The sequence below is a fragment of the Scatophagus argus genome, chromosome 1 (genome assembly GCF_020382885.2).
Source record: "Scatophagus argus isolate fScaArg1 chromosome 1, fScaArg1.pri, whole genome shotgun sequence".
NCBI lineage: Eukaryota > Metazoa > Chordata > Actinopteri > Scatophagidae > Scatophagus > Scatophagus argus.
Genome location: NC_058493.1, coordinates 26,833,060 through 26,860,216, shown reverse-complemented (window position 1 = coordinate 26,860,216; position 27,157 = coordinate 26,833,060). Strand labels below are relative to the sequence as shown.

Sequence of the window (27,157 nt, the reverse complement as noted above, 5' to 3'; positions counted from 1 at the left end):
TTTTGGATCTCTCCTGAAAGGTTTTTGATCTTGATTGAAAAACAAAATGGGCCTTTTCAGGAAGTTTTCATAATTGGACTTCAGTGTTTCTGCTTTTGCACTCGATGCATTAATTGTATTCGTCTGTGTTACGCACATGCGATGTATGTTTGCCTGATTACCGAGGCAGCATTTGTCAGAAATAATCGTTGTATGAACGGCTGTGTGGAAATTGTACTTTTTGATAAATAAGCTTTTCTACAGACTCTCTCTTTCATTTAACAAACGAAGCATTTAATGTTGTCTGATCACACAGAAAGAACTTTGCCCTGTAATTTGGAACATGAGTCCCGTTGCCCACGGTTGACCGTTGCTCTGAGCGACAGGAAGTGGTGTCAGTGCTACCTCACAGAAACGCTTCTGATGACCTTTGCTTGACGCAGTGCCATTTAGGTGAAGCTGCCATGTTTGTTTATTATTATTATTATTTTTTCACATGCAGCCTCTCTGCTGTGAGTGATGCTGCCTGTCCAGGTGACTGCTGCTCCACTGGTTTAGTCTGCTGGTTGGGGTTTGGCTTCAGGGGCCACATCGCACCGTCTCCTCAGCTTTCCTCCCATCAGCCCTGCGGCCAGGCGGACTGTCAGCAGCACAATTAAGGGCTGTGCCGTAATGAAAGGGGCATTAGCAGAAGCAATTTATTTCCCAGCGCAGTGCCGGAAGGTTTCTGTGGTGCTGATATTCCAGCGCAGGCTTTGTGTGCCTTTATGCCATTATGGGAAGGATGAGGAGGACGCACCCTGCCTGAACAAATGGAATGAAGGGGGAGGGCATGGAGGCAAAGGGCCGTCGTTCACTGTTCTTTAAAATCAATTCTCATCTGAATGTTATTATTATTATTATTGTTATTGTTTTGTTTTTTACAGTGCACTCTGTTTCTTTTCATTTTTTCTTCCTCTCATGAATTTATGTCGTTCTGCATCTGAATTCTATTCGTGCTTTTTGCCCCTCTTTTCCTGTCAGGCTCTCTCGTTTGCTTGTTCTCGTCTCCCACCTTCACCTCGTTCTCTGCTCCCTTGTGCACCCCCACCAGCAGCACCACCACCAGCAGCAGCAGCAGCCTCCTCTCCGTTTTTCCAGTGTTCATTTTGTTCCTCTGAAGTTTATTGAATTAGCGCAGACAGCTGAAATGCAGAAGATAAGAGAGGCGCTCTCTCTGCTGCTCTCAGAGAAATGGTATTGCGCTGTGGATGAGTGAGCGGTGTGTGTGTGTGTGTGTGTGTGAGTGAGTCTGTTGGAGGGGGGAGGGGAGCTGATGCTGAGGTTATAGATGGAGGAAATGGGGAGCATTGTGTTTTGATGTTTCTCCTGAAAGAGCGATAAAGAGTGCGAGCTCAGTGGTGGAACAGTAGCTATTTTGTCTCCAGTTTGGCTGTGATTATCTTTTAAATGCACCACTCGTTTAGCGTAGTGGACACAAATATCAAATTTCGTCTGACAGGCTTTGTGGTGGAGTCTTGAGGTCCATTTATCAGCTGATGTGGTTTTACTTCTGACCGTTGAAGCTGCATTTTGTCTGCAGCGACTCTTTCTGTCAGCGCGCCCCCCACATGTCAAACCAAGTGACTGCGTTAGAATATGTGGCACTAACTAATCAACAAGTGAAAATTATTTTATTTAATTTAATATGCAGCAAGTGTTGGTTTTTGTCTGTAAACACACCATTAAGTGATTCTGGAGAAAGAGAAAGAGTCTCATTTCTCATCAGCTCAGCACCAACACAAAACCGTTGTGACAACCTGGGATTGGGACTCAAATTCAATTATTTTACAAACGGTCTGCAGATTTGTCAAATTCTGGAAGTTAAAATTCAGCCAGATGGTAAACCTCGGAGTAGGGACTATCGACAGTATTTTGCACATCTGTCTGTGGGTTAATTTGTTGACACATACAAACGCACTGCTAAGGCTTCGGTGCTTGCAGTTAAAGAAGATAAAAGAAGTGCGCCAAACAAAGCTCGGTTGTGCGCACTTCTCCTCCTGACAAACAAAGAAGTGATGTGATCTGTGTGATGCTCCTTTTCAGTTCAGCTGTAACACCACCATGTTGCTGCGCTGCATTAAGAACAAGCCAGCTGCCGTGACCGAGGACGGCTCGTAGCCAAAGATCATGTCGCTGCTAGCCAAAACGCGATGTGCACCAATCAGTGTGGCGGAGAGCGAGGGAACAATCAAACTGACCGACTGCGACCGAACGCTCTCAGAAACGTGTTGGATCTGCTGGATGTGCGACTCTTTGTGCCACACACTCCAACCAGCAGTGCTTAAAGCGCCACGTCAGTTGCTGTGGTTAACAACAATCTGATAATCTTGCAGTCTGCGGTGTTTGACTTTGTCAGCTTACTGTTGAATTGTGTTTGTCTTTGCAGTTTCACACGCTCTAAAAATGGCTGCCTGTAGAGTCGGTGTGATTGGAGCTTTGTGTGAACCAGGGTGTGTGCGAGTTTTGATCAGGTTTGTCAGGTGTGGACAGGGCAGCTTGAGTTGGTTAGCAATCTATTTCCACATTTCCCCTTTGACCCTGGATGTTTTAGGTGGTTTTTTTAGTCCCCGCTGGTGGCCTTATTGATGAGAAATCATTAGCGGGACGACTCCACTAACAATGAAGGAGCAGGAAGGAGAGAGGGAGAAGGAGGAGCTGGAGGCTAATCTTTCTGCAGCAGGTGGCAGCACATATGAAATGGACCGAGACGCAGACTGGACTGTGATTGACATGTGTTCCTGTCTGAGACAAGTGGACAGCTCAGAGGTCGTTGACCCTATTAACCCTTCCAGGACACAATCTTCATATCCTATGCTAGTCTGCAAGTGGGAAGGTCTGTGGACTCCCCAGTTGTTCCAGTTAAAGGGGGCCTAAATGCTGTAGCACATAATAATGTTTAGTTAATTTAAACGTTGTGGCAACAGTTTAGAAAAGGCTCCTTCTTGTTTCAGCATGATGAAATCAGCTCCGTACAGCAACTGTTTTCCAGTTTGAGTTGGAAGAAGTGGACTGACCTGCACTGAGTCCTGACCTCAGCCCCATCCAACACGTTAGGGATGAACTGGAACGCAGAACCCGAGCCAGGCCGTATCAGCCAGCATCAGCGGCTGACCTCACGAAGGCTCCCATGGCCAAATGGGAGCAAATCCCAGCAGTCAGTATCTGTCAGAGGAGTGGAGGCAGCCGCAGCAGCGAATTGCTGCCCACAGTTCTGGTATAACATATGGTTGTAATGCTGTAAAGCCGTTCACGTTGATTATCCACATACTTCTTGTAGTGTTTCTGTAGTGAATGTACAGAACCTGTTCTATTATGTGCACACGTTATGTATTATTTATGGCACATGTATAGCGTAATAGCATGTGCGAAAATGTAGTTTAAACAGATGAAACCCGTTTTTGTATTTCCCAGGTAGGACACCAGTAAACAGTTGTTTTCATAAATGATTAGTCCACTGATTATTTTCATGATTAATTCATTGATGATTTAATATATAAAACATTTTTTGAAGTAGTATTGGCGTCATCAGATTGCTTCTTTTGTGCAGCAAGCAGTTCGAAACCCAAATTATTTGCTGTCACAAATGACAAAGAAAAGCAGCAAATTCTGACATTTAAGAAGCTGGAACCAACAGATCAGAATCTTGACTTTGATACGCTGATTATGTGTGCACATACAAGGAATTTGTCTCCGGCTTTACATGGCTCTCAGTTTGTTCCACAGAAATACACGTACAGCTAGAAACAAGGACAGAAAAACTGACAAGTTAAGTAAGGGTGAAGAACCAGCGCAGGACTGCAAGTTGGATAACGACTGAAACACTGATCAATTATCAGAATTTTCAGCAGACTAATCGGTTAGTCGACTTGTGGCCGCAGCTCTGTTCTCGAGCGGTTCTGTCTGCAGATCAGTCACTGCAGGTCTCAGGTCTGTCACGTTAACAGCATTAAATTATTAACTGATGAATAAACACATTTAAAGGTGGAAGTAGAAGAAGAAGTTCTGTCTAAGCTGAAGTTTAATTCTGAACGTGAGTCTTAATGCCTCTGATCTTTTTTTTTTCTTTAATCACTGGTTATGAGTCAACTTCATTTTAACTTTTGTGCCATCAGAATCACCCTTAATTGTTCTTAAACTGACTTAAAGTTTATTTGAAACTTGAAAGCTCTTCTTCTTCTTGGAGAAGAATATTAACTTTAAACGTTAAAGGGCTGACCTCAGCACACCACAAACACACTACTTAAAATTTAACAAGCTGCCACTGTAAGAGTGAGTGAGCTGATGCAGATGGTTGACAAAGAGGCATCCCACCCTCACGGGGGAAAGACGTGTGCTGTATTTCTTTCCTTTGGTCAGCTCTTATCAATACATCAGTGGTATAGATGGACGTATCTCTTACGGTGATGGATAGCGTGCTTTAAATATTATAATGTATGATAAGAGCTCTTCAGCTGGACAGTTTTTTGGCCGCACAGCAAACGGCTTCGGTCTGTTCTGGACGGCGTGAAGACTCGGGAGGTTTTCAGAGAGAAAAAGAAGAAAAGAAAAAACAACTGAGGAAGTGTTGTAATCAATCATAACGATTATGTGGCTTCCTTAAAGAGCTCGACGAGTCAGGGAGCGACATCAGCGGCGACCTTCTTATCTGAAGTGTCACGTTTGAAGAAGTAAGCTCGGGCTGAACTTTGACCCCGTGTGTGTTTTTTCCAAAAGGCCACGGAAGCCAAGTGTGCTCAGTCATATTGAATGTCCTCCCACAGACAGCAGGGAGGACTCCTCCTTCCCTCCTTCTGTCTCACCCACTCTGACTTACGCTCGTCTCACTCTTCTTTTCTTCTGTGTGTCACATGTAAGCAGTGTGTGTGTGTGTGTGTGTGTGTGTGCCAATCCAATTGCAGGATTTAGTTGTATTTTGCATTTAACTTTTCTGATCTGCTTCTTAGGTCAAAGCACCTCAAGCTTGTCAGACTCATTTTAGTGCTGGTGTTAGAAATGTGCTATTTATGTGATTTATGGAGGCTGCAGGGCTTTTTATATTACTGCGGGCTGTAATGTTAATAATCAGACCATAAAACGATATTGAAGTGTTTTGTTGAGGGGGGAGTTTCCAAATTCACATGAAAGCCCTTTTTGAATTTGCACAGAAACATTTGAATCTGAGACTTTATGTGGTGCGAATAAATGACCACCTCAGATGTTAAAGCAGCACAGAAACCTGGAGAGCAGAACAAGGAAAAGTGAAAAGGAGAAATTGCCTCCGTTTTCAGAGAGGTTTTAGTTCTCAAATGTGGAGCATCTTTTGTCATCTGTGAATTCCTGTTTTAGCTCCAAGAAATACTGCACTTTGTGATCAAAGTGAAAATGAATATGAAGGTGGCAGAAGTGCAGTAACATAATCCTACAAATGCGACAAACAATCACAGTTTTGATCTTAAAGCCAACGTTTTGCTGTGATTTCTACAGCCGTAGGTGAGGAGAAGTTAACGCAGTGAGGTTTGCGAGGGATCACAGACGTTCCTTCATGCAGCAGATATTTCTGCAGCCACAGACCTCGGTTTTGTGTCAGCTCCAATGTCATGGCGGATTTGAAAGTGTGCTCTTGCCCTCCTCGAGCGCATTAGCATTTCTGCTCTCCCCCCGCTCCTTTTCCCTCCGCAGTCTTCCCTCTGATGTCACGCCGGAGCTCAGACATGTTAACACCAACCTTCATGCTAACGCGGCTCGGTCCGTCACTGGAGAATATTCTTTTACCTTCTGCCGGAGTGCAAGAAGACTTTTTCATTTTCGCCGTCTCCGTTTACAATAGATCAGAGGCTCTGCGCTGCACTGCTGAACTCCTGCACTCCTGTATACATTACTAACGAACCTCTGGATTGTTATACAGTCATATGTTAACAGGAAAGACGGGGGCCCTCTCTCTTTGTGTTTGTGTGTGTGTCAGAGACCTATGCAGCATTATCATGAAGGTTTCTTGGCCCGGGCCTGCTCTAATTGATAGGGGCTGCTGGTATTTACTTACATTCTCAGGGTGGATTAAATCTCAAAGGAAAGGGGAGGGGGTGGAGGTTGTTTTTTCTCCTGGCTTTGTTTTAATATGCATGCTTGTGTGTGTTCTTATATATAAGTGTGTGTGTGTGTGTGTGTGTGTGTGTGTGTTTGCTGGGTGTTTTGTCATCCCATGTGGTTCTGCGTTCGTCCTTCCTCCATGACGAGAACTGTCGAATCCTGTAAAGCTGCATGACGTCCAGGCACCACAGAGCACCAAATCTAATCTCCAGCTCCACTGCAATGTATGTGCAGCTATGCTGGCTTAAGTTAATGTGTGTGTGTGTGTGTGTGTTAGAGCACAGAAAATTATTTACTGCACACAGTCAATAGTAAATAACATTATGTCTGTAACTAGTTTTCCATGTTGTCCAGTGTGTTTAATGTGGAGTCCAGGCCTGCACGTTCTGTTGCAGCATCTCAGAGCGAAGCTGAGATCTGTGAAAGAGCTTTAAAGACGGGACTGGAGCACTGACTACCAAGTACAAACTACTGACCGACTGACGGTGGCTACAGACGAGAATTAACAGGCAACAGAGTAGACTGAGTAGAGTAGTAGTTTTTTAAAGCAATGAACTGAAGACTGAAGGCTGCAACCACAAAGAGTTTACAGGGTCTGTCCAGTAGTCTCTGTCTGACTGACTGGCGGCTGTTTGTTGGCCAGAGTTCATTAAAAACAAATCTGTGGTCTTTAAATTCACCGATCAGAAAAGCTTTCACAATCACAAATGATTAGATTAGAACCCAGACAGAATTTCACTTCACTTCGTTCTTTTCTAAATGGAAAATTCTGGGTCTTAACAGAAATGCAAGGGGCTGCCCTGTTGGGGGCACGTAAGAGCTCCAGTTTGAGTTACAGATCCAGCAGTTTGACGCTGTGCAGAAGTTCAGAATTTTACTGCTCTGGAAAGTCATCACAGAAGCAATCTTGAAGCAAAAACAATCACACCTCGTCAATTTCAAAATAAAGGTCTCTGAACACGAGGCTCTCAGAATACACAGCATAACATGAATAGAATATTTTGTTGCTTCCGTCCATGCGTTTATCTTGATTGAAGATTTTGTCCGCGTCGCCCACTGCTGCTGCAGACTTCTGACCACATACAGTGACTGCAGATGGTGGCAGCGCTACAGACTGCATACAGTGACTACACACTACAGATGGTGACCAGCTGGTCCACCGTCGTCCCACCACTAACAAGACCTCACAGATGACTGTTCAACTCTAAAACAAAACAGCTTGCAGGCTGTTTGCGAAGCTTTTCCATGTCTAATATTCTGCTCAACATGCACTGGAAATGACAACATAAAACCTCCTCAAATGAGAACTCCACAAATGTAATGTTGTCCCTCCCCACAATAAGATTTTCTTTTGTGCTGAGGTGTGTGTTTTCTTCACCTTTGTTAATGGCATCTTCCGCAGTCTGAAACACTTTGATTTCATCTTTTTCTCTGGCTGGTTTTATGCCATGTTTTTGCACACATGCAAGTTAACTGTGTGTGTGTGTGTGTGTGTGTGTGTGTGTGTGCTTGTCAGGTTGGAGATTGCAGCGTTGATTATGTGTCTGATGTTGTCGACAGAGTGACATCCCTTCTAATGAAATAATGGTCGAGTGGCAGAGTGCTGGAAGATTGCACATTGTAGACTTCAATTACAGACAAGATGATTTTTTTCCCTCTTTGCTTTCAGTGCAGAAAAAAAAGTACAGGTTTTTCTTCCTTTTTAACAGACGTGCTTACATCGGACAGAAAGGCAGAAGAAAAGGCTTCTCCCAGCCAGACTTGGGTCTAAGTGTTTTTTCCTTTTAGATAATGGAGAGAAAGCACCCAGCATGCTTTAATTCACCGTCTCTTTAGCCAAACTGATGCCACAAAAACAGCCATTGCCCTCCTTGTGTGCACAAATCAACCCGAGCGCTGGTTGTTTTCCAGCCCAAACTACACATCTTTCACCGTTGTAATGTCTCCTCTTCTCTTTCTGATGCGTTTTGCTCGGCTGCATGCATTATTCTGTGGACCATGTAATTTATTTTGCACAACAAATGATCTTTTTAAGGTTTCAGTCTTTTCAGCTGTGCTCCTTCTGTTATCTGGTATGAAATTAGCATATATTTCCTAAAAATATGCTTGTGGATCGAGTGCACATTTTCTTTTTTTTAAAAAAAAAACAAAGAGGGGAAAAAAAGGCACGTTTATTGAATTTCAGAGAATAATGTTCACAATTGTGAAATGACTAAAGCAAGGACTTGCATCTCATGAATGAGTGGAAGTTTTTATTATTGATTTCATGGACCCGAACACACTGATGACATTGTCATAATGGTAACATATCAGCACTGTGCAGCTGTGCAGTGTGGTGTTGAAGACGTTGCTTACGAACAGTAACATGTTGAGGCTAAACGCCTGCAGTTCCTGCTCCTCGGCAAGACCACATATAAGGAGTGTTTTCAGTCACAGGAGACGCGTGTTGTTGGCTCAGGTGATTGACAGATAAGAGCATAACAAAACGTATCACTGATACCAAAACTCTTCGTTCAACACAATAAAACACGTGTGAGTCGCTGATTATCTCTGCATGTCGAAGCTGATGTTAATACTGTACAAAGACTGAAGGGTAGCACACGTCTTTCTTCGAGGGAGGAAAACAAAGAAGAGGAGCGACATCAACACACACACACACACACACACTATCAGCTGGGCAGCAAACTGAACCGAGTTCAGTGAAACAAACTCTGATATTAGAAATCTCAACCCACTGATGCATGATTTACTGACAGATCATTTTGTTTACTTTTTCTTTTCAGTTTATGTTAAGATGCAGCAAAGTGAAACAAACAACAGCAGACTGCGTGATGGGGGACATCGTGCAACCGAGTTCCCCATCCAGACTCAAAATCAGTATAGCAGAAATGAGAAGCCACCACTGATGAATTATGAAATACTTTGCTTACTGTGCATCACTGTCCTGCCCTGATCTCAGCAGCCCCGTCTCTCTTTGTCTCTGTCTCTTCAGGGTGGACCCCATTCCTTATGACACTCCCAAGCCAGCAGGACACACCAGGTTTGTGTGTGTGTCAGACACACACTCGCGTACAGACGGCATCCAGATGCCCTACGGCGACGTGCTGCTGCACATGGGTGACTTCACCGAGCTGGGCCTGCCCTCCGAGGTTAAGAAGTTCAACGACTGGCTAGGTACTGAGCTGTTCAGGGCACACGCTTAGCCGCTGGAGGCACGCGCTGTTTTCACACTCACGCAAAGGCGCAGCGTCTGATGAGAGCCATAACTGGACCACACAGCAAACCCCCGTCCCTCCCCGGTTGACCCCACAGCTTCTGTGCTTAAGTGTCCAGTTTAATCCGTCTGACCTTACACCCTGGCTCAGTTAACCTTTGACCTCTTTCTCTGGCCCCAAGCTGTGGGTGTGAGCGCTGGGCTGCGTGTGTGTGAGTGTGTGTGTGTCCTACTGTTTCATCTGTAGACCTTCCAGACGAGAGCTGTCATGCTTTTTTTTTTGGTCCATCTCATGTAGTCATGTTTCACACACACAGAAACACGCATGCTGTCTGACATTCCCTCTCACCATGTGCATAAATCAATAAGTGCCACCCACAACACTGGCCTGTGGCGTTTGAGGACTTTTGAATTCTTTTGTCTGCGTCTCACTCGTTTGTGTTTGCCTGTTGATCAGGTCTCGACAGGAGAGACACAACAGCCTCCTGAAGTTTAACTCTGGGAGGAGCACAATGTCTTAAAAGAACAGAGAAAGTAAAGTTTAATGCCCTTGCAGGATTAAGATTTGAACTCTTGACTGCTGTGTTTTAAGACACAGGCTTGCGTTGGATCAATTGCACACTCAGTATTGTCTTTTCATAGTTTTAAACTCACTTTTAAAGCTGGAGTTTCAGTTTTCTGAGTAATTGTGACTGCAATTTGTTGTTGGTGAACCCACTCTGCCAGGCTGACTCTTTAAAGCACTGCCAGGTGCTGTGCCCTAATTCTCCTGAAACATCACACAAAGGTTGAAAACACACACACACACACACACACATGCACATGCAGGCATGTCCCATTTCTTCCCCCCTCTGTTTTTCTGCTGTGTCACCGCCAGTGCAGCACCTGGCACCACCAGGAGGACTCACTGCTCAGCTTTTCTATCAAACTCCTCCATCCATCAACACGGACGACTGCGTCAAATGTGTGTTCGAGTGTGTCTGTGCTTAGTTAAGCTGGGGTGAAAATGGCAATATGGTTCGTATTGGTGAATCGATGCAGAGCAAAGTGGAGATTGGCTCAGTGCAGTTGGTAACAGGTATGCTAACAGGTTGGTAGATAATGACAGCTAAAACATTTCAGGTCAGGTGATCTCAAGGCAAAAAGTCATAATGTTGAGATTAAAGCTGTAATCTCACCCAAAAAGTCGTAAAACTGACCAAACTTTTCTTTTTATCCTGCTCTTTTTCATTTTGCAAGACGCGAAGCTTCATAATTTCTGCCATCATCATCAGTGGTTTTCATTTATGAACCAACTGAAATATTCTTTGGGAAATGCATTGTGTCCTGATAGTCGCTGGATTTTTCTGCAGAGGCTTGTACAATCCGTCTTCCAGTAAACATTTGTTAGGATGTGAGGATTAGGGTTGGATATCAAGAATCGGTATTAAATTGGTTGCGGTTCCTGACTGGGTAGACAAACGGTGGCTTTTTCCACAGTGACTTGAAAGAGTTTGGTCTGAACCTGCTCTAAATGGAAAGGGTCATGAGACAACTTTTGTTTGTGATTTGGCGCGATATAAATAAATGAATTGAAAAATTGAATTGGCTTGCATGAAGCTCAGGAGCAGAAACGAGAACGATGTCCTCATTATAAGAATTAATTAAAGTTTCATCTCAGCTGCTACATGTCACATTTAAATTACATACTGACGTCATTTACACTGACACGTCTTTGTAGTCACGTGTTGCTTTATAAAGGGGAACGAGCATCTGTTAGTATTATTAACAACACCGGTTTTCCGTTGTGTCTAAGATGTTGAAGATTGAGATTAATGGTTTGAAACGGCTCTTAACGTGTACACAATACTTGTGGACAAATTTTAACCTTTCACATTAAATTTTGACTGTTTTCTGACTTTTGCACCAGTTGAATGTTAAACTTCCTGTGTAATCGTCAGGAAAACATGTGGGATTTTCCTCTTAGCGACATGCTGTAATTTAGTGTCTCCTGAAAGCAAAGTGGTGACTAACACCATATAATCAACGAAATCCAAACAGAGGCTAAACTGGAATAAGGTTGTTATTGTAGGCTTAAAGCTTCTGCAAACTGAGCAGAGTGTTTGTGCTCCTCTGCTGCCTCCCCTCCCTCCCGGCCTCCTCCGTCTGCTCCTCTCACACTCGGGGGGGAGGCAGCAGTTTGCCCGGGCCATCGACTCATGCTGGGCCTGTGGAGGGAAATCATTGGAGATCGATGCAGAGGAACGAGCTTTGCCCGACCCGGCCTGTCTGATGGTGGAGCGCCGGCTCTGATCTGCTGCTCTAAGCTGCTCCCATAAGGCCTCGCTAGCTTGTGTGTGTGTTTGCGTCTGAGCTCAGATGTGTGTGATGCGTGTACATACGGGAGCTAATGATACGTGTTGAACAGTTAAGTCAGCTTAAGGTTTTGTTCACTTCCCGTTTTACATCGCCGGAGATGCTTTGACACAGCATTTGCGGCTCTTCCTTAGTTTTCCGTTTGTTTAAAGAGTAAATCATGTGAAATGAAAACAAATATCACAGTCCTGTCAAATTAGCTCAAAGCACACACAACCCCTGCTTCTGCACAGGACCAAAATTATACACACCGATGTCTTTGTCGAGGTAACAGTTTGAACGTTTGAGACAAGATACTGAGCTGTGGAGATTTGATGTGAAAAATGTCTTTAATCATAATGGATGCGTCAGTTGCATAAGCAGCAGTATTTACATATTATCGACTTGTAAAGAGTTTGTGGCGAATGAATGAACAAAGGATGGCCTATTTCCACCAGAGCTGAAATGATTAATTGATTAGTTGCTTGGAAGATAAATAATTAGCAACTATTTTGATAATCGGGACCCGGTTTCCTCTCGAGGACCTGCTCAGTGTGTTTGAGTTGTGGTCTACCGCCTGGACAAAACAAGACATTTAATGAAATGTGACTTGTCATGGGCTTTGTTAAAATATTTTCCGACATTTTATGGACTTAACATGACTGAACGTGAGAATAGTTTTACACATCCAGCAAGCATGTTAATGGCCACCTGACGATCGTAGGTGCAGCATTCACGTTCCTGTTAGCTTTGGTTTGTTTCCCACAAACTGCTGCAGGAAGCGTTTGGCTCTAAACTTTGTGTTCTGTTTGGTGCTGAGCACAGCGGGTGTGTCAGATCTTTATTCCTGTAACCAGCTGTCCTCCGCGGCTGCAAACAACCAGGATGGTAAAGATGAAGATTGTAACACCAGAGCAGAAACCCAGAAGGTGCTAAAACCGTCCACGGAGCTGACGGGAAGTCGTTTGAAAAGACATCCGGAAGGCGTGTTGATCGTCTGGAGTCGTATTCCCTCAAGGAGGTGGGAGAGCAGATGAGAGGGACGGCAATTTAATTTTCTTAGATGTTCACCTTTTTAATTTTAAAGGATGTAGTATATGATTTCTTTTTATACTGGTTTCAAAGAGTATTTTTTTCGTTGTCGTGCTGTAATGAAACTCTGTGTGCAGATGTTTTTCTCTTCTTAAATCTTGCCCAAATGTAAGTCTGCCTTCTTGAGAGGAATGACAAAACATTTCTCTGCACACTACGTTCTTGTTCTTCACAGGGATTTTGTTTTGATTCTCTTTCTGACTTTCATACCCCCTGTTTGTGGGCGAGGAATAGAAAATAAATCTCACTGTATCCTCCTCCCCTCTGTAAGATGTATCACGGTGGCAATAAAAAGCAGTGGAAATTCCCAGCAGAGTAATGGAGATGGAGTTGTTTGAGCGTAATTATGTTTCCTGCCCCCCCACCTTATCACTGCATGGTGGTGGTGGAGAAGATGATTCGCTTTTGGTCCTGTATGTGTGTGTGTGTGTGTGTGTGTGTGTGTGTGTTTGTGTGATCCAGTTAGAGTGGCAGGGGACCGAGAGACGGTGCTCTCATATAAGGTTAGACTGGAATTTATGATCCTGAGACGCGACAAGAGCTAATTTAGAGTTGCGGGAATGAAACCTTATAGACCAGGGGAACCATGATTCTTTCATTTTCAGCATTAGAGAACACACACTCTGTCTCACACTCACACATGCGCACACACACTTGCGACGGATGCGGGGGAATTTTTTATTTATCTGCATTGAGCCAGCGCATCTCGACTGAATTTATATTCTGTCTATTACTTCTAGTGCTGAATTGAGCAGCGTTTTTACATCTTTTCTTTCACTTAGCATGTCAGAAGTCAAAATCATTTTTATGTAGCAAATATATATTTTATATTTACTATATTCAGTATTTACACTCTGGTCAGAATAATGTGGAACTGAAACTTAAAATGGGAGAGTCAGCGTGCTGGTGAGCCGAATGTGTTCTTGTCAGTCAGACTCGGTGTTGTAGGTGGATGCTGGCATCTCGCTTGGAAACGTGTGTGATAATCATGTAGCGTATGTGAACGACTTCTTTCTTTTCTGTAACGTTTGTCAATCATTTTGACAGCTATGTTTCAACACTAAGCTAAAGGATATGTGCAATGTGGAATTTGAAGCTTTTAACTTTTCTGTTAACTTCAGCTTATTTCAGTCAGACACCTGAAATGTTGCTGAACCTCCTGCAGACGCTCTGCAGGAAATCTTAACTTCAAAAAATAATTTAAATAAAAAAAAAATGTATGCAGAATTCACGAGCTTCTGCTGCAAGAAGTGAGTGCACATTGACATCGTTGTTACTTGAAAACAATGTGACATGCAGATTTTTTTTAGAGCTACCAAAGTTGGGCTGCAACTAACAGTTATTTTAATTATAGATCAGTTTGCCAAATCCATCACAGTTAAGTGATTAATTGTTTAAAGTTAAGTAAGTTAAGTAGCAGCTAATTTTCTTTTGAACGACTAGTCGACCGATCGATTGATCGTTGCAACAGTCATACAACAGTAATACAGAATACACAGCTCTGCACACTCACCCTCACATGGTGGTACGTTTAAGGGTTCGGTAATCTGTTGGAAGTGGGGATTTTTGATGGTTTCTGCTGCAAAATGTATGAGCAGAGCAGCGTTGTATCGGGCCCATACAGTCATGTAAATCTTGACTTTATGACTCTAATTATTCATTCAACCAAGATGGCGCCAAGGACGGACGCCCTGGTGTTTTGGTGCGCTCTGTCTTGTCTGTTTTTGTGTAATTATTGTGTGTCCGCATGCTCTTACACCAGAGAAGAGCTCATGAACATCAGATACTCCACACCCGTTGACTTATCTCCAGTTTTTTTAGCATCTGCTGCGGATTTAATCCGCATTTTAGTCAAAAAAGTGAGGCGCCGACGCAGAGGAAAGCGATCGGGTGCACTCGTGCGCCTCCGCAGACGCGGAACGCGCACACCGTTACCTGGGATCTTTCTCTCTAACGCACGCTCACTCTGCAACAAAATGGATGAGCTGGCACTGCTGATGAGAAATAACAGGGACTTTTCTTCATCTTGTGTTTTGTGCTTCACGGAGACGTGGCTTTGTGAACAGATACCGGACTGCGCGCTGCAGCTGGAGGGATTCCAACTTCTCCGAGCGGATCGTCACAAGGAACTTTCCGGCAAAACTAAAGGTGGAGGTGTCTGTTTTTACATCAACAGCGGCTGGTGTACCGATGTGACTGTGATCTCCCAGCACTGTTCTCCTGCTCTGGAATACTTGTTCATACACTGTAAGCCGTTTTATTCTCCGCGTGAGTTTGCTTCATTCATTCTGGCCGCTGTTTACATCCCGCCGAGTGCGGACGTGCACGAAGCTCAGCGCGTACTCGCGGATCAGGTACTGTGTGTGGAGCAAACATACCCAGACTCCTTAATTATTGTCCTTGGTGACTTTAATAAAGGAAATCTGAGCCAAGAGTTACCCAAATACAACCAGCTGATCAAATGCCCGACCAGAGAGGAGAACACACTGGATCACTGTTACACCACAATAAGCGGAGTATATCGCGCAGTGCCCCGCGCCGCTCTTGGTCTATCTGACCACGTCATGATCCACCTGATCCCCACATACAGACAGAGGCTGAAGCTCGCCAAACCTGTGGTGAGCACATCTAAAAGGTGGACCACCCAGGCTGTGGAGGAGCTTCGTTTCTGTATGGATTCAACGGACTGGGACGTGTTTAGGGCTGCTACAGATAGTCTTGACGAGTATACTGATACTGTAACCTCATATATCCAGTATTGTGAGGACAGTATTGTGCCAACACGCACCAGGGTGAGTTATAACAATGACAAACCCTGGTTCACAGCTAAACTCAGACAGCTGAGGCTAGTGAAAGAGTCTGCTTTCAGGAGTGGGGACAGAGACAGCTACAAAGAGGCCAAGTACAGGTTTAGCAAGGAGGTGAGAAGCGCTAAATCACTGTACTCTGAGAAAATTCAACAGCAATTCTCAGCTAACGACTCGGCCTCTGTGTGGAAAGGGCTTAGGCAAATTACCAACTACAAGCCCAAAGCCCCCCACTCTACTGACGACCTGCGACTAGCCAACAGTCTGAATGAGTTCTACTGTCGCTTTGATGGACTATCTGCCGGCCCTGACACCCCCACTCACCCCATCAACACGACCATTCACACCCCCCACACCCCTGAAGTCATTCCACCAGTATCCACCTCGGACCCCCCCTCCTCCACCACAGCCCTCTTTATCCAGGAGGAGGACGTTAACAAGCTGTTCAGGAAACTGAACCCTCACAAGGCTCCTGGACCAGACGGTGTGTCCCCCTCCACCCTGAGACACTGTGCAGATGAGCTGACTCCAGTTTTCACAGATATTTTCAACACCTCTCTGGAGTCATGCCATGTGCCAGACTGCTTCAAAGCCTCCACCATAGTCCCAGTCCCCAAGAAGTCAAGGATCACTGGACTTAATGACTACAGACCTGTGGCACTGACATCTGTAGTCATGAAGTCATTTGAGCGCCTGGTTCTGTCCCACCTCAAGAACATCACAACCCCCCTCCTGGACCCCCTGCAGTTTGCCTACAGAGCCAACAGGTCTGTAGACGATGCAGTCAACCTGACACTACACTTCATCCTGCGGCATCTGGACTCCCCGGGAACCTACGTTAGGATCTTGTTTGTGGACTTCAGCTCTGCCTTCAACACGATCCGCCCAGCTCTCCTCCAGGACAAGCTGTCCCTGCTGAACGTGCCTGACCCCATCTGCCGGTGGATCACTGACTTCCTGACAGACAGGAAACAGCATGTGAGGCTGGGGAAGAATGTCTCGGACACCCGGACCATCAGCACCGGTACCCCCCAGGGCTGTGTACTTTCCCCTTTGCTCTTCTCCATCTACACCAACTGCTGCACCTCCGGCCACCAGTCTGTCAAGCTGATTAAGTTTGCAGACGACACCACCCTCATCGGTCTCATCTCGGACGGGGATGAGTCCGCCTACAGGAGGGAGGTGGACCGTTTGGTGTCCTGGTGCGGTAACAACCACCTGGAGTTGAACGCCCAGAAGACGGTGGAGATGATCATTGACTTTCGGAAAGTGCCAGCTCCATCGCTCCCCCTCACCCTGACAGACACCCCCATCTCCACGGTGGACTCCTTCCGCTTCCTGGGTACCACCATCACCCGGGACCTCAAGTGGGAGCTGACCATCAGCTCCCTCATCAAAAGGGCCCAGCAGAGGATGTTCTTCCTGCGGCAACTGAGGAAACTCAAGGTGCCTGCCAAGATGATGGTTCAGTTCTACTCGGCCATCATCGAGTCCATCCTCACCTCCTCCATCACCGTGTGGTATGCTGGGGCCACTGCCAGGGACAAGCACAGACTGCAGCGTGCTGTGCGCTCTGCTGAGAAGGTGATCGGCTGCAGTCTTCCATCTCTCCAAGACCTGTACACCTCCAGGACTCTGAGGCGTGCAGGTCGGATCACAGCTGACCCTTCTCACCCTGGACATGGACTCTTTGTAAAACTCCCTTCAGGCAGGAGGTTACGGTCCATTCGGACCAAAACCTCACGCCACAAGAACAGTTTCTTCCCCTGTGCTGTTAGACTGTTGAACACAACTGACTAACATGCTGCCCTGCACCTTAGCATTTGATTTTGCTCTTTCACGGTTCACCTGCTGTTCATTTGCACTGTCTACCTCACCCACTTGCACTATACTCCACCCTGCACCTTACTTTTGAACTACCTCCAGAAAAATATTTATTTCACTTATTTTATTTTGTGTTGCCTTACTCTATTTTATTTTTATCTTTATTTTTTATTTTTATTCTTCAATTATATGTTACTGTTATGTTCTATGTATGCACCAATCACCAAGACAAATTCCTAGTAATGTGAAACCTCTTCACTTACATGGCAATAAAGTCTTTTCTGATTCTGATTCTGATTCTGATTCTGATTCTCTAATTGAGCCAAACAACAGGCAGCAAATTCTGACATTTTAAGAAGCTGGAACCCGCAGATGTTTCATATATTTGCTTGTATATTTGCTAAATCAATCAGCACAATTAATTTTCTTCCGATCAGCTAATTGATAAATCGACTGATCGTTGCAGCCCTAAATTAAGAATTAGAATTAAGAATCACTTTATTGGCAGTATATGTTTTTCCATACACACACTGAATTCGTCTCCTGCATTTGACCCATCTTTAGTTGAACACACACATGTGCAACACCCAGCAAATTACATGCAGTGAAACACACAGGAGCAGTGGGCAGCATCAAGCGCCCGGGGAGAAAATTGGGGGTTAAGTGCCTTGCTCAAGGGCACATCAGACGGCTAGCAATTTTTTCGCGTTAATCACTTCACCACACCCAAATTTTTCCTGCCCGTCCGGTGGGGGAATCAAACCGGTGACCCTCCGATCACAAGCCGCTTCTCCAACCTCTAGACTGCGGCTGCCCCCAAAACAATGCCAAATGTCCCCCAGGATTTAATGCTTTTCTTTGTGCTATGTCATAGTCAACAGAAATGTCTGGGTTTTGGACTGTTACTCAGACAAAGCAAGAAATATGATGACAGCTCTTCAGGTTGTATTGTGGCGTTTATCAGTGTTTTCTGTCATCTCTCAGATCAAACGATTAATAGATTAATTAAGAAAATAATTATGATATTAATCAAATGATAATGAAATTATATGGCCTGCTTTGTGCGGCTGATGTTACCCTGGAGCCAGCGGTGCTGCAGATAATTCAGCCAACTCTGCACAGAAATTAGCCTGTGGAGAACCCACAGAGTCGGCTAAAAAGTCGACCGAAAGGAAGGAAGACTGGAACAAAATCAACAGGAAAAAAAACATGAAAAAATAATAACAGAATCCAAGAGAGGAAAAAAAGAAATATAGAGAGAGAATGGAAGGGTGATGAAGGCCAGACCCTTTGCTGGAGTGCTCAATCGGCTGGAATAAAGTAGTAAGTCAGTTTCTTGATGGCGAAGGGGAACTGGGACAAATCACCCCGACAGAGGAGAGCGAAAAGGGCACCGCAGAAGTTGAAAGATGAGGGGATGAGAATTGTAATGGATGTTCTCCTCGATTTAGTTCAGGTTCATGCTTTTCCCAGCTGCCCGGCGTCTGCGGAGATGGACGGTGGCCTGCTGGGGTCAAGCAGAGCCGTCAGCTGTGGTTGTAACCTCTCCGACTGTCTGAACTGAGGGTATTTTTCCCGTCCACTTACCTGAGTTTTTGTCCGGTCCTGAACTGTGCTCAGGGTCAGGTGCACAAGGAGCTGCTGAGGGAGTGTTTGCTCCGTGTACAACATATAAGGACAACCTGCTGTTTCTGTACAAAGTACAACACCTTTATGATTTTATGAAGTACTGCTCTGCCCTGAAGGAGCTGCACGGTATGGACCAGACATGCTGTGTTTGAAAGATTTGTTCAATGTGAAGAATTAGAGATTCAGGCTTGAATTCTCAAACACCCTGAAGCAGGAATGCTGAATCACTGCTGGGTTAAGGTCTGGTTGAAATCTCTAAATGAACAGAAGCTGTTCTTGGTATGATTGGTCCTGATTAACATCTCCGTAACAGTTAAAACACAATACTTTATGCAGAAACAGGATATTAAGATGCTTATAGATCAAACCTCTTGAATTTTGGCCTCTTAATTTTCTAAATCTGCTCGTTGACGTTGATTAAAGAGCAGCCTCTGATGAGAGAAAGTTTTATAGATTGCAGTTTCTTTGTTCCACTCGGTCAGCCAGACCATAACTCTAAAGTGTTCAGTATTTCCATTAGAGTTCAGCATAAGGGACCTCAGCTCACTGCCCTCTTCCTGCTTGTTCTTGTCTCTTCCAGGTGGCCTCCCGTACGAGTTTAAGGTGGTGATCGCCGGCAACCACGAGCTCACCTTTGATAAGGACTTTATGGCCGAGCTGGTCAAGCAGGATTACTACCGATTCCCCTCGGTCTCCAAACTCAAACCAGAGGACTTTGACAATGTCCAGTCGCTCCTCACAAACTGTGTGTACCTGCAGGACTCGGACGTCACCATAAAGGGATTCCGGATATACGGGACGCCATGGTAAGACCACCAACCGTTTTCTTTCTTCCCTGCATCCAAAACTCTCATCACTTTCCGTCTTTCATAGCCGCTGAGTCGCATTCCTGTCTCGTTGTGTTGTGTTGTGGATCCCTGAGGTGAAGCCGTGCCACCCCCCTCCCCTCTGTCGGTGTCTGGCTGTTTTCCAGCTCCCCTCCCTGCAGTAACTCAGTACTCTGCTGTACACTCTCAGTCGGGGGCCTCCCTTGCATGCAGGGTGCTATTCCCAGCTCGCACATTCCTTTATGAGCTCAGGACCTCCGCCTGCTCCCCGGGCTTACGTTACACCTGTGTTTTGACACGGGGTTAAGTGATACGCGTGTTACCGGGACACTCTGTCAATAGGCTCTCAGGTGTGGTAAGAAAAGCAGGGGAGGGAGGGTGTGTTTGGTGTAGGCGGCGTGCATTCGACAAACAGAGGCGGGTGGGAGTGTTTGTGCAGAGAAAGTCTGTGTGGGGATAGAAGGAAACTCTCGATGATGACGATCACTGCTGTGCTCCTGGATGTCCGGACTGACGTGCAGATTTATTTAGAAACATCATGCTGTAATGTTAAACATGGCAACATGGTGTCATTTTAAAGTAAATTCCTGGGTAAGCTGTAGGTTGTTTGTGTTGAAACAGTAAACGTTTGTTTTGTAAGCAAGACGCCGATAACACGCTGAATTGGTTTAATCGTGTTGCTGCACTCTTGGTTCAGGCGATGAAGGGAGCTTCATCTTGCGGGCAGGTGATACGCACACCGGAGTTCAAGACAAGATATGCAAAATGTTGTAAAATACACAAACCTAATGAGATAAAGATATAGAACGTGTTAACGATTTTATCATCTGAGCTCGCATAAAGTGCATTAAGCGTCACATGAAACCTGGCTTGCACCCAGCACCATCATAAAACATCATGAGTGCTGCACTTCGTATTACAGGATGTTGGACCGGAGCAGTTATTTCCATCCATGGATTATTATTTTTTTTAATAATGGTTCAAGACTGGCGCTCGAGGACGTGGGTTTTTCATTGGTCGGTGCTTGTATTTAGAGGGCAGAGCAGCCGATGGGCACGGCACATTGCCGATATCAGGTTGTTTGTTTTTACTTGTGCATCTGATGAAATGCAACTGCACAGTAGTTACCAATGAGACCCCAAGCTGCTGAATTTAAATGGACATTTATTTAACATTGATGTTATTGTCAGCAGGAACGTGTTGCCTTTGATGGAGTTTTTATTCATTCATGAAACGGAGAACAACACTGGGTTATCAGTGACTGCTGTGTCAGTGTGCCTGATGCGACGCCGTTCAGCTGCATTATTCAATACTCTGTGTTATTGTTTGTGATTGCAGGCATTAGCTGATTCCACATGTTGCCTCAATTAGTCTTTCTATCACTACCTAAGACCAAAAGAATTATTACAATTACGATCAAAGGAACCAAAACCAAGATTTAAAAATATAATAATGTGACACAGAGAAAATAAACCAAAATTATAAATTAATTCTCATACTGCTAATTTACTAATTGTTTATTATCAGTAACCCGATGCTGGTATTTTGGCAGTACTGGGTTGTGTCTATTGATCCTTTGTTTGTCAGAGTTCAGTCTGACCTCGGCTCGCCTTCGCCGCCGCTCTGTGTTTTCTTGTGTGACGGTCGGGGCTGGAACTTGTCCATCCTGCTGCGACTCCCTCTGCTCTCTGTGCTCAGTGGTTCTCACAAGCCTGCTCCACACTTAAAATAACTATTTAGGTCACACCTCCATCCTTTAGCGGCTATAATTAGCACGTTTGCGGCCTGGCTTCAGAAGTGGCGAAGGACAGCGGCGGGGGCAGATCCCAGCATTCCTCAGACATCACAGCAGCAGGAAGAAGAGATTACCCTCTCTCTTCCCTCCATCCTTCCTCTTTTCCATCCTTCTGTGTGAAAGAGGAAGGATGCCCCCCCCCACTCCCCCACCCCCACTCCCTGGTGGGTGTTTAGTGTGAGGGCTGGTAAGTGTCTGTTGTGACAGCTGGGGGGTCTCATGAGAGTGGAGTGGACAGCTTGGCGGCCCCACTCGTCCCCTCCCCTCCTCGGCTTCCTCACCTCCTTCACACCCATATGCCACCATGGCCTGAGGTCTGGCCTGCTTGTCCAGTGTGAGGTCTCACTTAGCCCTGCAGTGACCCCTCACTTCATCAACAGCTCACCAGCTCGCCGCCTGGGTGGCCGGGCTGCTCCGAGTCCTCAGCGGTTTTGCTGCTGCAGGCCGGGACGCGACGGCATCACTCAGGAAATGTAGCGTGTAACTGCCACCTGATAAACGCTGCTGTAGTGTTTGGCTGCTGCTGTTTTAAAATGCAGTGAGAGAACATGTGAACAGGCGGCCAGTTCAGTCTTCACACATCTGCTTTCAGTGGACGACACGTATTAATATCTGTCCTTGAATGTAAGTAATATCAACCACATTGTGGAAGAACTTAGCGAATTCTAAAGGTCAATTAGCTTCCCTTTTCTGAGTATAAAATGACTTACAGCCTGATGTGCTGTGGGCCATTTCCAGCTGCAGAGATGCTTCGTGTGTTATGGGCTCGTTATCTGTTTGCAGGTTAAATGGTGATCAGAGCCTGGCCAGTGAATCAGTTTGGCTGCCAAAAAACATGCTCAGGGTATATTAGAAATAGTGTCATCGAATGTGTACACGTCCCAGTGAAGTGTACTTCTTCAGTACCTTTTGTGACAGCACATACCCCTAATCTCATTACGTTGAGAGTAAATAAATATCGGTAAGATTGTTTGTGAGTCTGTCATAAAGAGCAGGCTTTGTGTTACCACAAGACCTCAGGATCATCAGCCACATTTTGGCCTTTGTTGTGGTTTAAAACCAGAACCAGAAATTTTTGATCTCATCTCAAAGGGGAACATCTGCAAATTGATTCCTTAGCAGCCATGTTGTGATCCACTGAAGTTAGTCTTGATGCAGTATGAATAAATCCCCGCTTTGATGCTATCTCGAGCGTAAGCCTGACAGAGATCTGCACTCAGCTGAGTGTGCTCCTCTGCTTACATTAGCCACCGGATCCGTTAAACTGATTTCTACTGCAAGAGCATGCAGGACTCTGAAGTTTTCTCTTGGAAAGTGCAGAGCAGCAGCAGTTCATACGCAGTAATTACACATAACGACACTTCAGGTTTTCTTCTGTACAGGATGAAAGGAAACATTCAGCTCTGACCTACTGATCGGAAACTGCTCCCACCGCTGCCATTATTGTTTTAAAATCAGTCCATCAGTGAAATGTCTCTCTGCCGCAACGCTTTTTAAACACAGTCCATGTTATAATTAGCTGCAGCAGGTTGTCAGTTCAGCATGCGACCGTTTACAGCATTAAGATTTGGATATGTGGTGGAGGAGCAAGAGTTCAGTCAGTGCAACATGTTGAAAGCATTCATCCATGTCTGCGAGCACACGCAAACGGAACACGCTCTCACGCCGTATCAGTGAAGATCTGCTCTTTCCCACGCCGATAGTTTCATCTTTTTCATCTTCAGAAACTGAGGATGTAAAGCCTACTCTGAACTCGACTCTGCTGGGAGCGACGTGGATTTGAACAAGGCCGAGCTCTCGCACGTGCGCACACACGCACAAGGCTTTTTAGCTACTTAAATGTGTGCGTGTCTGAAAAGCAAGTTATCTCAAAGAAGCTTCTTTTTGCTATTGATTAGGCTGCTTTTTATTCTGTTGGATTAATCGTTGTTGAAATCAAACTCTTTGTAAGGTGACGTCTTCTTGTTGCTCCCGCTTTGTAAAATACAGAGAAGCAGCAGATCCTCTCATTTGAGAAGCTGAAACAACTTTGTCGCTTGAAAAATCTCATAAATGATTTATCAATAATCAGACTGTGTTGCTTACTGCATTTCATCAATCGACTAATCATTTTCAGCTCTGCAGTTTTTGTCTCTGGATGATTTTATGACCCGAAGGACATTAGAGATTTTTCATCCTCTTTTAAAACCCATTTTCCTGCCACCTTTTATTTTTACCAAACGTTTTTAATACCTCACGTCGCTCCGGATGCTGCGTTACTACACGTGCTGAGCAAAACTCAGCTCAGACTCGGAGTCGACGCAGTGTACCATGAAAGACACACAACACACACTGTTTAATGACAGATGCTTAACAGACCGAATACCTGAGCCTCCTCCTGCCTCTCTCACACACACACACACACACACACACACACACACACACACACACACACACACACACACTCACACTCACACTCAGTGGAAAGACGTGCAGGCTTCTGCGCCTTGTCAGTCAAACCTCGTCAAAAGGGGCTGAAGGTCTTCTGGAGCATGACAGCGTTGGATTTCGTTCACGTTGTTAACTCTTTCTGCTCTGACTCCTTTTCTCCCATTTTAATGTGTTTATTCATCCTTTTATAATCTTCAGTCTTTAATGTACTGCAGGATATGAATTTCTGTGTTTTGCCCTCTTTGTAAAAGTGCAGCTCAGTAGTCTGACTTAAAAACAGTTCAGATCCATGCTGAAATGTTAGATGATTGCAGCTGCAAGACTGTAAACAATGACGGAGTCTTTTGTCAACTAAAATTGTGAAATATTTCCATCTCAAACAGATGAGACAAAATAAACTATTAGATGATGTAGACCGCAGCCTTCAGACAGATAATGTGTGTCTAGAAACTCAAATATAGCAGGTTCAACAAAGGAAGAAATAAAACTCGTTAGCCCAGCTGCTAACGGGACAATGAGTTGATGCAGTTCATTCAGAAATGGACTCAGAACTGTTTTTCTGCTCCGTCTGTTTGATTTTTCCCAGCTTCTCCAGTGTGACTGTGTGCTGCTGTTGTTTCCTCTCACTGTAAACTCTGTAATGAGACTAAATCCGCTGACCTGAGGACATCATTTTGAGCTCTGTGAACCTGGCGATGTTATTGTTTTATAGACTCGGGTATGAAACAGTTTAAAGAAGCCCTGGAAATTATCATTAAGCTGCTGCACACGCAGGAGCGACGGCAGGCCGGTCGCAGATATGTGAGGAATCCTGCTGGTTTTACCCCCTCTGATAAGCTCTGCTGACTGATTCAGACCAGAGAAGTACGAGCAGAAGGGAGCGGAGAGACAAAGGCGGGTCTCCCCCTCTTTCCCCTTCACTCCCTCTCCCTCTGTAGGGATTAACTGTTTTGCGATTCTGGACTTGACCACAACTTAACTCCCCGGTCGAAGGTCAAACTGTTGCTGCTCCCCCCTCTGCCACCTTCCTGATCCTCTCCTCCCCTCTGCTTCATCCACTGGAGACTCTCCTCCCCTCTGCTTCATCCACTGGAGACTCTCCTCCCCTCTCCTCCCTTCTTCCAGCTTCCTCTTCTGTCATAATTTTCCCCTCCTCCTCTCTTTTCTTCTCCTCCTGTCCCGTTGACACCGTAGCTTTTTTCTTTCTCCTCTCTTGTCCTCTTTTGTCTCCTCATTTCTCCTCATTTCTCTTCCTTCCTTCCATCTCATATCCCTCTTTTTTTGTTGTTCTCCCTGCCTCTCCTGTCCTCTGATTTTCTTCCCTCTCCTCTTTTTATTTGCAGTACTTGCTTTCGTTTTTTCTTCTTAACAAATGAAATGGAAATCAATGTTTGGTTGGTTTATTCGATAGCAACTCAGTCTGCTGGCTTGTGGATGTATTTGTGTGTGTGTGTGTGTGTGTGCGCATGCATGTGCGTGCGTGCGTGTGTGTCTGCATCCCAGAGGCGGCAGATTAAATCCGACTGCCCTCATTTGACTCTCTGAAGCTCACCTCAGGGGAAACCTGGAGGGCCAAATGCAGATTTGTCATTTGCAGATTTTAGTTTTATTCATGTATTCATTTTTCACTGTAAAGGTCAGCTATGTGTGCATACTTGGGTGTGTGTGTGTGTGTGTGTGTGAGAGAGAGAGAGAGAGAGAGAGAGAGAGAGAGGGATACACAGCAGTGATGTTTGAGTATCAGCATGTTTAGCTTTGGTTGTTTTCATTATGAGGAGGGCAAAGATCAGAGAGGTTTGTTTTCCTCTGGACTCCCTTTTTTTAATCCCTCCTGTCTGTCTACTCTGATGAGTATGTGGACAAAAGTATGTGGACAGGGTGTCCGGGGGTCTGGGGTTAAGTTCCAGCCAAAAAAAAAATTAAAAGAAAGCTCTTAATACTGGAGTATTTCAACATAACATCACTGTGCACAAAGTCCATAAAGTAAAGGGGGCTTCCCAAAAACCTAAACCCCGTCCAGCACTCTTTTCTCTGAAAAGAGAAAGAACTGATCGCCTACCGTCAGTGTTGGACCTCCGCAAATGATGGGAGCAAATCACCTGCAGCAGGTTCTGCATGTGGTGGAAAGCCAGAAACCACAAGACTGGAGGCTCTTAGAGCAGCAGATTAATGCTGGTGGTTTGGGAATGACATGTTCGCTCATCACTTGAGTATCAAGGATTCAAGAAGCTTTGTCATTACAGAACATGGAGCAATGAAACAGAGTTCCTCCAGGATCCTACATCGTCCTGCACTGAAGACTACACATAAGTAAAATGAAAAATAGAAATGTGCAAAATTACATACACAGTTAAACACAAAGAGGACAGACAAAGACAAAGTGTGTGTGGTGCCGAGTTTCGGGTGTGGGGTGTGTGTGTTTGTGTGTGTCCCGTCCCTGGGAGTTTAGGAGTCTGACAGCTTGGGGAAAGAAACTATTTCAGAGTCTGGTAGTGGAGGACCGAATGCCCCCCATGCCTCCTACCAGACGGCAAGAGGGTGCAGAGTGTGTGTGAGGGACGAGGGGTGTCGTCTGCAACACTGACTGCTCTCAGCCTTCTCAGGAAGTAGAGACGCTGCTGGGTATCATGTTGAAGTGTCCACATACTTTTGAGCATGTGGCGTATGTCGTTAAAAAACCTGTCACCTCCCTCAGTCTCTCTCTTTTCTCTCATACGCTGCCTCTCAGGAAATGGCCTTTTGTTTTATGAACATCCTGATGCTGTAAAATACAGACCACCCATGACCCTGAACACACACACACACACACACACACACACACACACACACACACACACACACACACACAGACACATACAGGTTTTCTCTGCTTCTGGGTGGGTGCAGTTTGAAAAGACAGGCTGAGAGCGACTGGCCGCAATATTCTTTTAATTGAATCTAATAAGATCTTTGCATTTGATGTATAAACTGTCTGATCTCTCATCTGACAACAAGTCGTGTCCTCATTAGAAGCAACACAACAAACCTGCAGAATAAATTTGACGGAAACAGAATAACGAGGAACCTCAGAGAAACGACCCAAAACTTTTTAGAATGGATTAACTTATTTGGACTTTTG

The 27,157-nt window shown here is 45.1% G+C and overlaps 1 protein-coding gene across 6 annotated transcripts in view; it reads left to right on the top strand.

Moving 5' to 3' along the window:
• mpped2a (metallophosphoesterase domain containing 2a) overlaps positions 1-27,157 on the top strand; it is a 63,491-nt gene that overhangs the window by 12,767 nt on the left and 23,567 nt on the right. For 4 of the 6 annotated variants that reach the window (XM_046395283.1, XM_046395276.1, XM_046395300.1 and 1 more), the window contains 2 exons: positions 9,080-9,261; positions 19,568-19,793. In XM_046395283.1, coding sequence (XP_046251239.1) covers positions 9,080-9,261; positions 19,568-19,793 — 408 coding nt within the window. Of the gene's footprint in view, positions 1-2,572; positions 2,855-2,972; positions 3,521-9,079; positions 9,262-19,567; positions 19,794-27,157 lie in introns of those variants that run through there. The other 2 variants (XR_006843937.1, XR_006843936.1) reach the window with 2 other exon arrangements.